This window comes from Juglans regia, chromosome 16 (genome assembly GCF_001411555.2).
Source record: "Juglans regia cultivar Chandler chromosome 16, Walnut 2.0, whole genome shotgun sequence".
Lineage (NCBI taxonomy): Eukaryota > Viridiplantae > Streptophyta > Magnoliopsida > Fagales > Juglandaceae > Juglans > Juglans regia.
In genome coordinates, this window is record NC_049916.1 from 1,993,847 (window position 1) to 2,011,271 (window position 17,425).

General features: G+C 37.1%; 2 protein-coding genes across 2 annotated transcripts; both read left to right on the forward strand.

Moving 5' to 3' along the window:
• The first annotated feature begins 9,738 nt into the window (after positions 1–9,738).
• On the forward strand, positions 9,739–11,915 carry LOC109013462 (probable aquaporin NIP-type). The gene is made up of 5 exons (XM_018995548.2): positions 9,739–9,987; positions 10,297–10,518; positions 10,660–10,857; positions 11,264–11,325; positions 11,443–11,915. The coding sequence occupies exons 1-5, from the start codon at positions 9,880–9,882 to the stop codon at positions 11,648–11,650; spliced, it is 798 nt and encodes a 265-aa protein (XP_018851093.1). The 5' UTR covers positions 9,739–9,879; the 3' UTR covers positions 11,651–11,915.
• Positions 11,916–14,466: 2,551 nt separating this feature from the next.
• Positions 14,467–15,729, forward strand: LOC109014898. Its single transcript, XM_018997389.1, has one exon. The coding sequence runs from the start codon at positions 14,467–14,469 to the stop codon at positions 15,727–15,729; it is 1,263 nt and encodes a 420-aa protein (XP_018852934.1).
• The last annotated feature ends 1,696 nt before the right edge of the window (positions 15,730–17,425 follow it).

Consider the following 17,425-nt stretch of genomic DNA (forward strand, 5'->3'; position numbering starts at 1 on the left):
AGAGGAAAATATTGACAAAGTTCAGTATTCTGTTACAAATATATTTGAGAATCTTTCATCTTCTCAGCACGTCCAATATGTGAATTAGTTAAGAATCCAGTGCAAACCATTCCAGTGATGTTGAGTCACTATTTGCTCCTTCATCCCCCTTCAATGCAAGCGGCACAAGCAGTATGGTTAAGCTTGATCGTAATGAGGAGAAGCGAGTAATAGACAGTGGTTTAGTGAGAATGTCAGCCAGCTAGTCATTACTGGAGACAAATGCCACATGCAGAGACTTGGCAGCAACACGATCCCTTACAAAATGAAAATCAAGATCCACATGCTTGGTTCTAGAGTGCAAAACACAATTCACAGAAAGATAAGTAGCACCCAAGTTATCACATAGCAGAGTGGGAGGAACAACAAGACAAATTCCTAATTCTTTAAGAAGAGATTGTAAGCATAACAATTCACAAGCAGTGTTGGCGACGAACTTGTATTCATCTTCAGTTGAAAAACGAGCAATCGTAGGTTGCTTCTTGGAACCCCAAGAAATTAGATGAGAATAAAAAAAGATACAGAATCCATTGGTGGACTTCCAGTCATTAGGGCAACCAGCCCAAGGAGCATTATGGAGAAGGCTAGAAGTTTAGGGGAGGAAACTGGACAGAAATGTAAAGCAAAGGAAGCAATTAAACGAATATACAGAAGTATTCGTTTAACAGCTTGCCAATGAGGAATGTGAGGACAATGCATAAACTGATAAACTTTGTTGACAGCGAAAGAAATATCACGCCAAGTAAAGACTAGATACTGAAGACTCCCAAGACACTACGATAAAGTTACGGATCCTCAAAGGTGGGTCTGTCAAGAGCACTAAGTTTGGTCAAAGTTGACATGGGAGTAGACATTGACTTAGAGTTTTGCATATTAGTTCGTGACGGTAAGTTAGAAATACATCAGGACTGAGACAGGAATAGGCCAGTAGGATTACGGGTCACTTGGATTCCTAGGAAATAATGTAAAGTGCCAAGGTCTTTGACAGGGAAGGTACTTTGAAGAACAGTAATAAAATCAGTTACAAGCATAGGATCATAAGTAGTAACTATAATATCATCTACGTAAACGAGTACATAGACAGATGCAGAACTAGAATTAAAAATAAACAAGGAAGAGTCAGAGATAGATGCATTAAAACCCAAAGCAAGTAATTTTGAACTTAGTTTGGAAAACCAAGCCCGTGGGGCTTGTTTAAGTCCATAAATGGATTTTTTGAGTTTACATACATACTGAGGAAAGTCAGGATTGACAAACCCTACTGGTTGCTGCATGAAGACGTCCTCCTCTAAGTCCCCATGAAGGAATGCGTTCTGCACATCGAGCTAATGCAAAGGCTAGTGCCGAGAAACTGCAATGGAGAGCAACAAATGGATGGTGACAAGTTTCACCACCTGGCTAAATGTTTCAGAGTAGTCAAGACTAGGCTGCTGATGGAACCCTTTAACAACCATACTAGCTTTTCGTTGCTCTAGGGTGCCATCAATGTGTCTTTTGGTCTTGAGAACCCATTTTGAACCAAGAGTATTTTGAGAGGGATGAGGAGGAACGATAATCCATGTTTGGTTGTGAAGAAGAGCCTCAAATTCGCTGGCCATGGCAGCATGCCAGGCAGAAAATTTCGAGGCCTCAGTGTATGTGGAGGGTTCCTTAGGAATGAATTTAGCTTTAGTGAGGTGTGAAGAAGGTGGAGTAGGTATAGTACCATTAGATTGATTTAATGGGTGAGTGGTGTTTATTTTTGGATCGGGTAAGCATATGATGGACATTGGAGGAGCTTTGAGAAGGAGGTAAGGAGGAGTCCGGGGTAGGTGCGATTTGAGACCAAGAATCAATAGGAGAAGATGACGACGCTATCTGTGGAGAGAAAATATTAGGGTTTGAGGAAGACGACGCTATCATAGGAGAAGAAGAGTTAGGGTATGTTGAGGAAGAAGGCGATTCTGATATGTGTATGAGAGAATCATGTGAAATGAGAGGCTCAGTTGGGATATTGGGTAAGGGGAGATTTGGTTGGTGGGCTTGGGTTGGGCCAGACGATGATGAAGGAACATTTTGTGGGTAAGTGGAGTTAGATGGGCTAGTGGGCTGAACGTGTAGAGTCTATAGAAAATCAAGAAAGACATGGGCCAAGGAAGGAGCTGAGGTTATAGATGACGGGGAACCAGTGTTGTGTGAAAATAGAAAATTGGTTTCGTCAAAGTGTACATCACGCGAAATATAAATTCGACCAGATGGAATATAAAAACAATTATATCCTTTATGATCAGATGTGTAACCAAGAAAGATACAAAGTTGAGAGCGCATGTCCATTTTGTGTTTATTAAAGGGACGTAAATTAGGCCAGTAAACTGAGCCAAAAATACATAAAAATGAATAATTAAGAGATTGATTAAAGAGAATTTGAAAGGGTGACTGATTTTGTAACATTGGAGTGGGCATGTGATTAATAAGAAAAACACCGGTTTGAAAAGCATCAACCCAAAATTTAGTAGGAACAGAGGATTGAGCCTAAGGACAGTCCAGCTTTTACAATATGGCGATGACGCTGTTCAACACTACCGTTTTGAGGATGTGAATATGGACATGTTATTCAATGAGAAATACCAAAATGTTGTATAATTTTTGGAAGGGGATGAAATTCATCTCTCCAATCCGTTTGTATTGCAAGAATTTTAGAAGAAAATTTATTAGTTATATATTTAAGAAATGTCAAGAAAATAGTAGGTACATCAGATTTAGCATGAAGAGGAAAAACCAAATGTACTTATTAAAATCATCTACAATAGACAAATAGTAACGAAAATTACTAGAGGAGAGCACATGCACTGGTCCCCAAACATCTAAAAATAAAAGTTGAAATGGTTGGGAGGATTGAGATGGTGAGGGAGGGCATGGACTTTTGCTTGGAGACAGACATCACATGGTGTCACATTATTTCTAGTAGTAGTAACGGGAAGTTGAAAATGCCAAATAGTAAAGGCAGTAGTACGTGAAGACGGATGACCGAGACGAGAGTGCCAAATTTGAGGGGAAGTGTGTTCACCAATAAGAGCATGCTTGGAAGATGTAGACATGGCCTAGGCATTAGTAGGAAGCACATATAAACCATCCTTAACGGGTCCATGAAGGACAACCACTTGCATGCGCAAATCTTTCACAAGAAAACCAGAGGAATTAAACTCAAAGAAGACATTATTGTCAAGACAAAATTGATGAACATATAATAAATTGCGTGAAATAGCTTGAACATGAAATAAATGACGAAGAAGAAATTTTCCATTTGGAGTGGGAAGAATTCCAGTGCCAGAGTTTTGAATTGGGAGATATGAACCATCTCCGATGCATACTTGGTCAGTGCCTTGATACTGATGGGAGTCTAAATTTAAGGTAGAGAAATCAGCTGTAAAATGATTTGTAGCCACTGTATTTGGGAACCAACTGTTCGGATTAGTGGGTGTTTGAGTATAGGTTATGGTATTGGCTGAGAAGGATTGTGGAGAAGATGTCTGATAGGCATGATCAAAGCAATAGTGGCAAACCATAGCAGTATGACCAATTTTATGACAGACCTGACAAATAGGGCGATTAGGAGAAGCAGTAGAGAAATAATTTAGAGATTAAGGGTCTCAACCTCCACCTCATCCACGCCGAGGGCCACGACCATGGCCCTCGGTTTGGTGAGGAAGGTGAGAAAGGTGGACACACAAAGGTGGAATTGAAAGAGAAGTTCCAGAGAGCACAGACTAAGTTTGATGAGCAATATGTGACTCATGATTAAGAATATAACTGAAGATTTGAGAAGAAGATAATGGATCGGGTCTGGAGCAAATGGACGTGACCAAGGATTCGTAGTCCAATCCAAGGCCAGCCAAGAGAAAGACATTAAACTTAGTGGAGGAAAGGGGACAACCAGCAACGGAGAGAGATGAGGAGAGAGCTTTGACTTTGTTAAAATACTCAGTAATGGAGTCACTACCCTTTTTAATAGTAGCTAATTGAAGATGAGTTTGCATAAGATGAGCATTAGAATGGGCAGAGAAAAGGCCTTGAAGAGTTGTCCAGACCTCATGCGAGGTTGAACAATCCGTGACCTGTGCGAGAACACCATCAGTGAGAGTGGCGGAAAGAGCATAAATAAGTAATTGATCATGAAGAATCCACTTATCATGCTCGGGATTTGGGGTATCACTGATAGTGGAAAGGGGTTTTGGACAGGAACCATCGACAAAGGAAAATAGTTGATTGTCCTTGAGAAATGGTACTACCTAGGATTTCCAAAGGAGATAGTTAGTAGATGAAAGTTTGATAGTGATGGTGTGGGCAGCGGAGGCAGTGAGATTGGGGTTGGGAGGAGGGAGTTTTGCCATGGAGGATCGAAGTTTGGAAAGGGACGGAGGTCCTAAGGGCTCTGTTATAAAATAATGAGGAAACGAAAATAGGACACAACACCCATTCGAAGAAATGACTCAGAGATGGTAAAGGTTGTCTGAAAATCATCTCAGTATCGGTATTCCTCTTCATATGAATATCAGCAGCAACAGTACATTATTTATAGGTATATTTGACCTATATTTCAGACGTAATTACATAAAGGAAAATATTGACAAAGTCCAGTATTCTATTACAAATATATTCGAGAATCTTCCATCTTCTAAGCACGTCCAATGTGTGAATTAGTTAAGAATCCAGTGCAGACCCTTCCAGTGATGCTGAGTCATTTGCTGAGCCACTATTTGCTCCTTTAATCGGTAGCAGTAGTACTACTACGTACTCTGGTTATAATGAAAATTTATTCAAGTGAAAATAATATTTCAGTGAGATATTCCCAGCTGATGCGTGCTCATGTTTCAGACAAGATAACTCAAAAGGATATTATATTTTGCGCAAGTTGGGGTCTGGACCAAAAACATTTAAGCCGCGGGAGTAGTACTTCAGATGCACAAACACTAATCAACACAGAGAGAGAGAGAGAGAGAGAGAGAGAGAGAGAGAGAGAGAGAGAGAGATCAGAGGGGTCATAGTCAGTGCAGGGTAAACCACGGACAGGAGCTGAGGGGGCTGGACCAAAACTAGATGGGGACCAATATAATTTAAGTTAGGTTGAGAGAAGGGTACAAAAGAAAGTTGCTTTTACAAATTACCTATCCATGACATACATACATAGAGTTGAATCATGTCAAAGATAGACGAACCCCATGTTCGGATCCCCCTGGCCTCCCCCCTCTTGTGTTTATCATTGATCAGCTTTTGAATTTCCTAAAGCTCGGCGCCTAACAAGAGGAATATTGTCATCAATGTGCATGACCGGGGTCTGATTGAGAAAAAAGCTGACTGTCAAAATGTACTACTGCATATATGCGTGCTTGGGGGCACGTACGTGTGGGGTTCAACTTGTTGTTGCTCGACTGGCAGCCAGGACCCCGGCCCGGCCAAGATCAAGGACGTATAATATTTAGTGCATGGTGTCAATATGTCAGTGGTCTTAGATATATATCATTGATGAGTGTTAGATCTTTCTTGCAGCATACCAAAGCTCATCAAAACAGTAGTACTACACCCCTCAAAATTATCAGAACGGCATATATGTACGTACATGGTACAAGGCCTTAATTAGGCTCTAAATGCAGCAGGTGTACGTTGTTCTGTGTCAATGCCCTTTTTCCATGCATGTGGCTCTGAAGGTTTTTGAGTTAGATATCTCGTATTTTTTTCCGTGTGTGTGTTTGTAGTGCAATAAAAAATGTATCTTAAAGTTTGTTTTTCAAAGAAGGCCCTAAACTCTGCGCACGCGGGGACTGTCTAATAGCATCAGCATTCATTTATGCAAATGCAAAGCCATAATTTACGTAATATCACATATTTTTATATTTAGCTATTTTATTCAAAACTAATTTCCACATTCCATTATTCAAATACTATATATATAATAATAAAATATTAATAATTTTATTTTATCACTAAAATAAATTAGCGACAAAAATAAATTATATAGATAGTATAATTTATTTAGATGAAACTTTGCGCGCAGGGTCTATCGGGTTGGTTTGGGAGATGAGATGAGAATTTTTAGTTTTAGATGAAAGTTTAAAATATTATTTTTTAATATTATTATTGTTTTGAGATTTGAAAAAAATTGAATTGAGATTTGAAAAAGTTGAATTGTTTATTATATTTTGTATGGAGATTTAAAAAATGTGTAAAGATGAAATGGGATGAGAATTTTATATTTTGTCTCACCCCCCAAACCAACGGATTTTTTTTTTCACTCAATCAACCCCACGCCAATGCCAACGATCGATCGTTGATCACATAAATGCAAAAGAGGGGAATAGATTAGACAAAAGAGCTTGCCAACTAAAAAACTCAGATGCCTGAATCAAAATTGTTGGAATGGTGGGTTGATTTTATGTTGAAAACGTCATTCAAGGGCTTGGCTTGACTATGGCTTGATCCTGACTCGACCTTAACTCGAGCGAACTTCTGATAGATTGTTCACTCAACATCCGCTCAACAATCTGCTCGAACAAACTTCAAACAGATTTTTCGTTCAACATCTGCTCAACAATTTGTTCAAGCGAATGTTTAGAAAACCTAATTCTCATACCGTTTGATATATAAACAGATTTTTTGAAAAGTGAGATACACAATATTAAGGCCAGAATAGAGATAAACTTCCTTTTGTGAGATTAGTAAGTCTTTTGGTGTATTGGGACTTGGGATTAAGGAGATTTTGTGATTACTCTCTTGTACTCCACCTTTGTTATATAGTGAATTCATGGAAACCGATCCCGCTAGTGGACATATGCTTGTCCTAAGCTGAACCACTTAAATCTTGATGTTTTGTATGTGTTATTATAGAATTTTCTTTTATTTGTTTCCGCTATTATACTTCAAATCTGCCTCTAGATGTATAGATGTATAGTTAATCCTAACAAAAACCTTGTCGATCCCAATAATTAAGGATCGCTCACATATATATATAGAGAGAATACTTATGCTAAAGAGACTACTTCTGAACCTCTAGAGTAATGGTAGACCAAATTTAGGGCATACAAATCTTGCATAAGTCGTTTGAAAAAGGTAAAATCTATTATGAAAAATTAAAATTTTTAAATGAGTCTCACTTTTTTTCAAAAGATCTAGGGGTGTAATCGGTCCAGTCTGATCCAGGGAGGATATGGACTAAATTTCAGTTTATCATTTTTATTGGACCAAACCGTTAGCTATCGGTCATATTCATTCCATGAACATTTTTCCCTTTTTTTGGTTGACAAGAAAATTAAATTAGTAAAATTAATTTTAAGTGATACCTTTAACATTTTATCCAATAATTTCATTGTATGTATAGTCAATGATGATCCCTTAGATGAAAATTACATAATTAACTTATACAACTACTATATAAAATAATATATTATATATATATATATATATAAATATTCAAAATATATATTCAGTCAGTCTCAGTCCGGTTCAGTCTAAAAAAATACACCCGGTCAAAACTGACCAATAAGACTATCGATCCGATCCGATCTAGTTCGGTCGATTTTTCGGTCTTGACCAATTGCCTTACACCCCTAAAAAGATCACTTGTATGCATAGATTTACCCACTCTAAATTTAGACAAATCATTTTCCAAAACATGAGTAGTACCGTGACTGGCTGACATTTTATAATCTTCGGCGTCTGTTTCACTTGAGTTTTGAGCCTTATCATGTAGTAGTATGTACATTCATTGTACAGATTGGGCTGCCTTTTTTCAGGTGGATTAAAGCTTGCCATCCTCGGCGGCTAGACAGGCTTGATAAGCAGTATTGGGCAGTTCATGTTGTAATATAACTGGACCTTGTCGGTCCATATCTTGGACCTCCTTAGTTTGGGTAAGTTGATTGATAGGCTACAAGGCTAGTATTTCCCGTCACAATATGGCCCATCTATGTTACAGCTGCTATTACAAAGGCTTTCTCTACATACATTCTATAGCGGCGGGTTACTGATTGTTGTCATATTTAATATAAGAGATCAGGCAGTCAAATTGCATGCTGCAGCGGTAATTAGTCTAACCGCTCAAGAAGGGAAAATACTACAAAAATCAATGTTTTTTATTTTAAGAAATTTTTGCACACACCATTTGAAAAAATAGATAAATTTGAGACTTGCATAAAAAATTATTTTTTTAACTATGAACTCCATTTTTTTTTTCAAAAGGGGTGCATAAGACTTTCTCACCCTCACTACAAGAAATAAGACTTTTTGAGGCGATTTTTTTGTTTGTTGGAAATAAAATCACTGCAAAAAGCCTTTATTGCAGCGATTTTTTACATCGTCGCATTTTTTTTACATTAAGTTAGAAAATGGTCTTTTGTAGCGATTTTTTCACTTTTTACGATAGAGAACTTCGCCACAAATACTAAATTGGTCTTTTGCAGCGACTTGTGACTTTTTGCGCCCCACAATTCACCGGAAAAAGTAACTAATTTCAGCAACTATTACCCGACGCGAAAGAGACAATCTTTTTTGCAGCGATTTTAACTGTTGCAAAAAATAGTATACAAGGCGATTTTTTAACACGCTGTAAATAATATCAAGGTATTTCCAACGATTTTTTGTGTATTAGCGACGATATAAAACGCTGCAAATACTTTTTTGCAACGAAACGAGACTGAAATCTCAACGTTATTTGCGGCGAAATTAATAATATTAGCAGCGAAAAAAATCGCTGTAAATAAAAATTTTTGGCGACGAATTTTGCATTTCGCTGGCGAATCTTTTAAAAGGCTCTACAATTGCGACGAAAGTCCAGCGCAACATAAATCGTTGTAAAAAAATATTTGCAGCGATTTATGATGTTATTTGCGGCGAATTTAAGCGCTGGAAAAGACCTTGTTTCTTGTAGTGCCTACTACTATATATATCTAGCATTATTATTTTATTTTAACATTTAAAGTTTTTTTTTTTTAATAAGCAAACTTTCATTCATAAGAAATCAGTACATAGCAACTTGATCAAACCAAAGTACATGATCCACAAAAGTTGGGACATGTTCCCACCACATTAGGATATCATCAACATTTCAAGCAAAACGTGCCAAGCTATGTGCTACCCGATTGCCTTCCCTATAAACATGTTGAACATGCAAATCTGTAAAATGCATCATCAGCTCTTCAGCATCCTTTATTAGATTACCATTTGAGGAGAAAGACTCTCGAGTAGCTTGTAATTCCTGCACCAATAATAACATTTAAAGTTATTAATTTTAAGATGGGTTATACTATATTGCATGTCATACTCTTGTCTGATCACTTCTATATATAATATGTGTTGATATTTAGTAACAATTATTAGATCAACTAAAAAATTAATGTATAATGTTATTATATTAATACACAGCACAGTATATGCATTTTTCCTTTTATCTACATTAAGTAATCATGTGATCATGCAAGAAGATCTATAAATAAGTTATAAACCTATTTGTGGACCGAAAAAGGAGAAGAAAATTACAAAGCTCGAGCTAGCTTAATTTCCATGGGCCACAAGAAAATAAAACATGAGAGTTGTGGTTAATTGTTATATTTCAGTTTAAGGTCTAGATTTGATAAGGAAGTAGAAGCACATGATACATCCGCAAACAACTCCCAAAAGCAGGAAAGCCATCAATCCTCCATTTTATAGGCATTTAAATTTCCTTCCCCTGACACCCAATTCTATTTTCTGTCAACGTACACATTGTTAAGAGAGGAGAAAGATATAGTCTGTTAATTAATTAGTAGTCGCTTTGAAATCAACGAATTAAGTTGCTTAATTAATTAATTACTCAATTAGGATCGAAGGAGAATGTCTTCACGCGAAATCACAATGATGGAAATAGGTGATCAGAGTTCGACAAGCGACAGAACCTGGGGACTCTGTACTTCATCCGAGACCGATCAGCTCATTCAAAAGGTATATGCAAATTATCAATTAATGCCACTGATCCATGTCAATTTACAAAACTAGAATATATTACTTACATACATATATAGAAGTGTTAGATTCACAAAAGTAAAACTCATAAACTAATATGCATGGTTAGATGGGAACATTATATCTATATTACAGTAAATAATGATTTACAATTTGATCATGTAACACAACAAATCATATCAGTATGTGAATTTTATTTTTTAAGAATCTGTTTGTGAACTTAAGATATTTCTCTAGCATATAAGCTAGCTGTTTGTTTATTTATTGATTCAATTTGTTTTGGGTCAGGTGATTGCTGAATTCATTGGGACATTCTTCTTGATATTTGCTGGGTGTGGTTCGGTTGCTGTCAATAAGATTTACGGTTCAGTATCATTTCCAGGGATTTGTATAGTTTGGGGTTTGATAGTAATGGTCATGGTTTATTCTGTTGGTCATATCTCCGGCGCCCACTTTAATCCGGCAGTGACCCTCACTTTTGCAATCTATAGGCATTTCCCTCTCAAACAGGCAGGTTTCGAATCCATCTTTTATATATATATATATATATATATATATATATATAATATATATAACAATGAGCTTTTCTCTTCATTCTCTGAGACCATATTGATCTTATATATAATGTTTTTTTTTAATACGTACGTGCAGGTGCCTCTGTATGTCATAGCGCAGATATTAGGTTCAATTCTTGCTAGTGCCACGTTATGCGCTGTTTTCCCAGTCGACAAGAAGTCTTTCTTTGGAACAGTACCTGTTGGATCCAATATTCAGGCTCTTCTCATCGAGATCATCATCTCCTTTCTTTTGATGTTTGTTATTTCCGGCGTTTCCACAGATAATAGAGCTGTAAGTAACTCTTATCTCCTCTTTTTTTTTTAAGTCATGGTGTCTGTTATCTAAAAGTCTCTTGCAAGCGAGTTCATGCACAAAATCGCACATAAATACTGACATATAAGACATTCGTTAAATGGTACGAATTGAAGACAGAGATGATTTTCATGAAATTGAAGATTTTCTTCTTCTCTCAAAATTTTTATTTTTTTTGTTTTTTTTTTCAATAAAAAAACTATGTCAGCGTAGCACAAATCGCTAAATCGCTCGTAACTAGCAAAGGTCGAACATGCAAACATTATTCAGATTTACACATGATGAAGTAGTACTCTACCCAGAAACTGGATTTAATATATATCTTGCGCAAGATTTTTGGTGTTGATCAGCGGATCGAGACATAAATATATTTATATTCTTGCAGATTGGAGAATTGGCAGGGATTGCCGTGGGAATGACAATAACCTTAAACGTCTTCGTAGCCGGGTATATAATTAACAGCTTCAACTTTAGGGAAAATTTCCGAGATATTTTTTTTCCCAATATTTCTAGAAAATACATGATTAACATGCATGGAGTTTCGCCATTAATGATATATTTCAGGCCAGTAAGTGGTGCATCGATGAACCCAGCCAGGAGCATAGGGCCAGCTCTGCAAGTGCACATATACAAGGGACTGTGGGTTTATCTTGTAGGGCCACCCGTAGGAACCATACTTGGTGGCTTAGCCTATAACCTCATTAGATTCACCGACAAACCCCTCCGGGAGATAACCAAGAGTGGATCCTTTCTCCGGAGCATGCCCCGATAATTCCTGCATCATCATGTGCTGGCTAGCTTGTGCTCCCTACAAATTATATATCTTCACACTGCGCATGCAGCTAGCGTTTAATTACAACGTCGCCTAGCTAGCTTGTTTGTCATGCCACTATCGATCCTAGTATATATCATATATATATATATATATATATATAGCTTGTATTAATTAGGACGTTGGAGGAGGTAAAGACAAACTTGAACATGCATCGACATTACCTTTTTTTCTATTTAATTGTTGAACAAAAGGTACAGAAGTAGGTCGATCGTTTCAAAGTTAATTGTAATATGAAATAAGGTCATGTATGTATATGTATATGTATATATATATATATATATATACGTGTGTGTGTGTCTATGACAGTATGAGCTAGCTACTCCATCCAAATTAAACGTTAGAACATTGCATTTGGTTAATTTATATTGTAATCACACATATATTATTGTAAATTTCAAGTCATATATATTTGGACTTATACTTAAAAAAAAAAAGTCGATATTATTATGAGAATCTCTCGATCATTCAAATAATGTGAAATCTCGTACGACTACTAGTCTCAAATATGGTTACCCATTTACCACCATTTTTTACTCAATCTAACTTATAATGTAATTATCACATGAAACTCTACTATCAAATCCCTTATGTCCCACACCTCAAACTGATGATTTTCTCTAATATAATTTATACGACTTAATTGAAGCTCGATCTACTCCCAATATCAATTATATTTAATATTTCTCACCCTCATGCATTAAGAGATTAATTAGTTTCACCTACCACCCTCCTTTATTCAATATGGGGAATACATTACAACATATATATCCCTTTTTTTTTTTCTTTTTTTCTGTCAGATCATTAATTTCATAACATGTACTGATATTATTGTTAGGTAGACAATTGACTTCTCTCCATTAATTCCCTCCGATCTTATTCATTTCTAGGATTTCTTGGCAAGTAGCACTTTTTCAAAGTGTATAAATATTTAAAACCTTAATAATTATGTGGTTCCGCTTTTTGTAAAAAATAAAAACATCTATCTGTTTGGGCTAATTGAGTTTGATCAAGGTTTAAAAAGTGATTTTAATAGCTTAAAAATTCTTTAAAAATAATATATTTGGTAAATTTATAAAAAATGCTTTAAGCACCTAACAAAATTTACCACTTGGTCTAGTTCCTACGTACGCAAAATGCTAACTACTTAACCCTAAGAATGCTTAATACTCATATAATTGAATCCTCGTTAAAATCATGACAAAGAGGAAGAGCTTTTATCTTTCAAGTAATGTGAGATCTCATTCGTACAATATTTATACCTATATTTATCAGTTAGTATGAAGTATCATAATCTTTGCGCAAAGATTATGATCCCTTAGATTCCTAGTATCCTTGTTGGGAAATTCTATCATAGGTGGGAGGACTCTAGTCCACAATTCTGGTTTAGATAGGATTTGATACTAGTTGTAACGCCTAAATTAAAAGCTTAAGCTACATCTAAGTCATACTTTAAAAAAATTGATGTACAATTAGAGCCTCATTAAAGTCATTATAAAGAACAAGAACTTATTTCTCTTAAATAATATGAAATCTCATATGCGCTTCCTATGTCATGCAAACTAGTTATGATACAGACATGAACACAAAACAAGCAACTTTACAATGACGCCACATAGCATCATCACATGGTCAAACTCAATCATTTACACATTGGTGTTGGATAGAAATAGGATTATTCTGACTGCTAGTTAATCAACATAATTAAAGATTGAGATTGAGAAAATATTCAAAACAAAGAGAAAACTTTGAGAGTAATTAATTTTATTGATAAAATTTGTAAGCTAGGTTTTGAAACTCACAAGCTAGGCTCAAATAGTATATGACAATATGAGATTACGAGAATCTTGCCCAAAAATGAAAAATTCTAAATATTATTGCATAAAAGTAAAATACTTAATAAAATAAGAATCTTGCAAAAAAATCTAGCCCAAATCGGAATTATCAAAACCATCCCTAAAATGAAAGTGAAATTTTTTTTTTCTTTTTGAAAAAGAAAAATAACTTAAATTATTGACGATTTGAAGGGACAACGGCTATTTTCGGGACCACTAAACATAGGCTGATGACCGCAATGTATGCACCAAATAGAGCTTTTTCGAATTAAAATCATATGCATGATTATGATATTTGATGCCAAAATTATAGTCAAAATAATGAAATGCGCACAATACCGTCCAAAATCCAAGAAATTTTCACCATTTTTTGTCGTATTTACCTTAATATGCCTTCTCAAAAATATAGTTCAATACTTATTATCAATACAAAATCTGTCAAATCGACATCATCAAATCCCAATTCCTTGCTTAGATATGGAGAGTGAGGCACGAGAGGCCCAAGGTCGGTCCCTATGTAATACGATGGATGAACCCAGTGGAATTCAGCATTATTGATAATTATTATTACCCAATGATATTATGATTGTGATCCGTGGATCGATCCAAATCCAAATCGAACGGCAGTAATGATTGAATAAAATCTCTTAATCCTATCATTCAATTAACCAAAAGTTTCCGAGATCAAACCATCAATCCGAATTGAAAACGAAGTTGTTTCATCCAATTGCTCCGGCGATTCAGGGAGCCTTTGAATAACCGCTATTAACCGTTTTTGGTTTCTGGTTTTGTGTTTTTTCTCTCTCGTGATGATGAGAGTTTTTATTTTGCCGTAAGTGCAAAAGTTTTTCTGTTGTCATTTTGAGTGGGGTATCCATTCTTAATTCTGGTATCTCAGGTTGTGCTATTAGGTTATTTGCAATGACAGATGATCTAATGGAGCGTTGGAGTTCTTTTTTTTTATCTGAAGCCGAGAAATCAACTGTTCGCTTGTCTGACTCCACGGAGTTAAATAAGGCTTTTGATACCACGAAGTGCTTCCTGTTTAAGCTTTTGTCTGTGAAGTTTTATAATAAGGAGGCTTTCAAAAGGATGATGAAGAACGTGTGGTATCCATCGGGGAGTTTTCAAATTTATGATATGGGGGAAAACCTCTTTTTGGCAGCCTGCTCTTCGCGAGGTGAAAAAGAGAGGATACTTTCTAATGGTCCCTGGACGTTTGGGAATAGTCTGGTTATTTGTACTAATTATGACGGGACTTTACAGATTACCAAAGTGCCTATGTTTCTAGCTTCTTTCTGGGTCCGCATGTATGATTTGCCGCTGGATGGGATGAATGCACGGGCAGTTCGAAAAATAGCAGCAACTTTGGGTGATGTTGAAGATGTTGATCTCATTGAGACGAGACCGGGGTGGGGAGAATATGTTCGTGTGCGTATTTCCTTGGATATAAGCAAACCTTTGCCGCGTGGTAAAAGGGTTGTTGTGGGAGAAACTGATTACGTATGGGTCCGTTTTAAGTATGAGAAGTTGCCACAATTTTGCTATTATTGTGGGCTACTGGGACACGGGGAACGCGACTGTCTGCAGTGGATTAATATTAAAGGTGATGCTAAAGATTCTGAATTTCCTTACGGATCATGGATGCGGGTGGGGAGTGTTTCTGTGCGTGCACGCAATTACTTGGGTCCGTCGACTGTAGGAAGTACTGGTAACTCGATTCCCGTAGATGATGATCGGAGTAATTTGCTGGTGAAAGATCCAATGGCAGTTACCGAAAAGCCATTGAAATCTTTGTCGGTTTCGGATAATGTTCTGCTTACTGGTAATGGGTCAGATAATCAACTGTTTGCTGTGAATAAGGATGATCCTCGCATGGGCCAGGGGCCCAATTCAAAATTAACCCATATGTCTTTTATGCATTTGAAGGAGAACCTTTCTGTAGCAGCGTCTTCATCTTCTAGTAAGGAGAACCAACGAAAATCAAGGGCGGTCCGTCCCTCTCGTGCACGAGTGTCTCGTTCCCCCTTGACCCCTTCTAAAAGACAGTTGAATGCGAAGGCTTTTGCTGATTCGGGTGGTCTAACCCAGGTGAAGAAGCAGAAATCAAGAGAAGATGATTCCTTGGTGGAGGTCCCTATATTATCGGCGGAGGCTGAGATTCAGCCCCGCCATTACTCATGAAAATCATGAGTTGGAACTCCCAAGGGCTTGGGAACCCTCGGGGAGTTCGAACCCTTCGAGATCTTGTTCGAAGTGAAGATCCCGATGTCGTCTTCGTTATGGAAACACGATCTGGCCATTCTCGCATGGAATTCCTTAAGGTCCAGTTGGGATTTTCTTGCTTCTTAACAATGGGCAGCATTGGTCGTTTGGGTGGATTGTGTCTCTTCTGGCGACAGGAGGTAAATTTAATTTTACAGTCTTATTCTCAATTTCATTTTGATGTTCTGGTTTCGGACCCAATTTCTGGTCTTTCTTGGCGTTTGTCTGCAATTTATGGTCATCCGGAAGTGCATCTTAGAAGGGATACTTGGGATTTGTTACGCACATTGAAAGATCGATTTGATGGGCCATGGTTGTGTTGTGGTGACTTTAACGAGATTTTGGAAAATTCTGAAAAGTTCGGGGGTAGGGAGAGACCTGCTAGCCAGATGAGAGGGTTTCGTGATGCATTGGATTACTGTCAATTACGCAGCATGGATACTGTGGGGTCTTTGTACACATGGTGTAATATGAGGGAGGGATCTGCTCTTATTCATGAGAGGTTGGATAGATTTGCTAGTAATGTGGAATGACTTGATTTATTTCCCACTAGTAGAGTCTGTAATATTAGTACACCAGTCTCAGACCATAGTTGTTTGGTCTTGAGTACGGATGTCTCTGTGCAAAATGTCTCAAGGAAGTCTCGTTCTTTTAAGTTCGAATCTATGTGGGTGGCTGCAAGGGGTTGCGAGGAAGCTATTGCTACTGCTTGGTCGATAGAATCTGATGCTTCTTTGATTGAAAAAATAAAACATTGTCGTTCTAATTTGTCTGAATGGAGTAAGGAGTGCTTTGGAAATATTAGACAGAAGCTGTCTATGAAGAGAAGGGAGTTGGAACAATTACAGAGTGTTTCTTGTTCATCCTATCCATCTCATGAGATAAGGTGTGTAAAAAATGACATTAATTATTTATTGGAGAAGGAAGAATTGATGTGGAAACAAAGATCTCGTGTGCAATGGTTGGTAGAGGGGGATCAAAACACTAAGTATTTCCACTTTAAGGCTTCTCAAAGGCAGCGACGAAATTTTATCTCCAGGCTACGGAATGATGTTGGTGTATTGCATGAAGGATCTGAAATGCTTCCAATGGTTCATGGCTATTTCTCAAATTTGTTTTGTACCTCTAATCCTTCTAATCTTGATGCAGTCTTACAGGTTGTTCAGCCTTGTATTTCTGACTTTGTGAATGGTGATCTAGTGCGTGGGTTCACAACGTCTGAGATAAGGGGAGCCTTGTTTCAAATGCAACCATTGAAAGCTCCGGGCCCGGATGGTATGCCTCCTTTATTTTTCCAAAAATATTGGCACTTGGTGGGTGATACTGTTATTAATTCTGTTTCACAAGTACTAGTTTCGGGAGTTATGCCTTCTGATTTAAACCTTACAAATATCGTTTTGATTCCAAAGACTAAACAGCCTGAGTATTTGAAGGATTTTCGCCCGATTAGTCTGTGTAATGTGATTTACAAAGTCATTGCTAAGGTTTTAGCTAATAGGCTGAAATTAGCTTTACCTGGAGCTATTTCTGAGAACCAATCAGCTTTTGTTCCTGGAAGGTTGATTACCGATAATGTGTTAGTGGCCTTTGAAACAATGGATGCTATTAGAAGGAG

Bases quoted from the DNA above. Each gene is read 5' to 3' on its own strand.
- LOC109013462 (XM_018995548.2), top strand. From the start codon at position 9,880: ATGTCTTCACGCGAAATCACAATGATGGAAATAGGTGATCAGAGTTCG. The intron at 9,988-10,296 runs GTATATGCAAAT...GTTTTGGGTCAG, and splicing joins CCGATCAGCTCATTCAAAAG to GTGATTGCTGAATTCATTGG. The intron at 11,326-11,442 runs GTATATAATTAA...GATATATTTCAG, and splicing joins TTAAACGTCTTCGTAGCCGG to GCCAGTAAGTGGTGCATCGA.
- LOC109014898 (XM_018997389.1), top strand. From the start codon at position 14,467: ATGACAGATGATCTAATGGAGCGTTGGAGTTCTTTTTTTTTATCTGAA.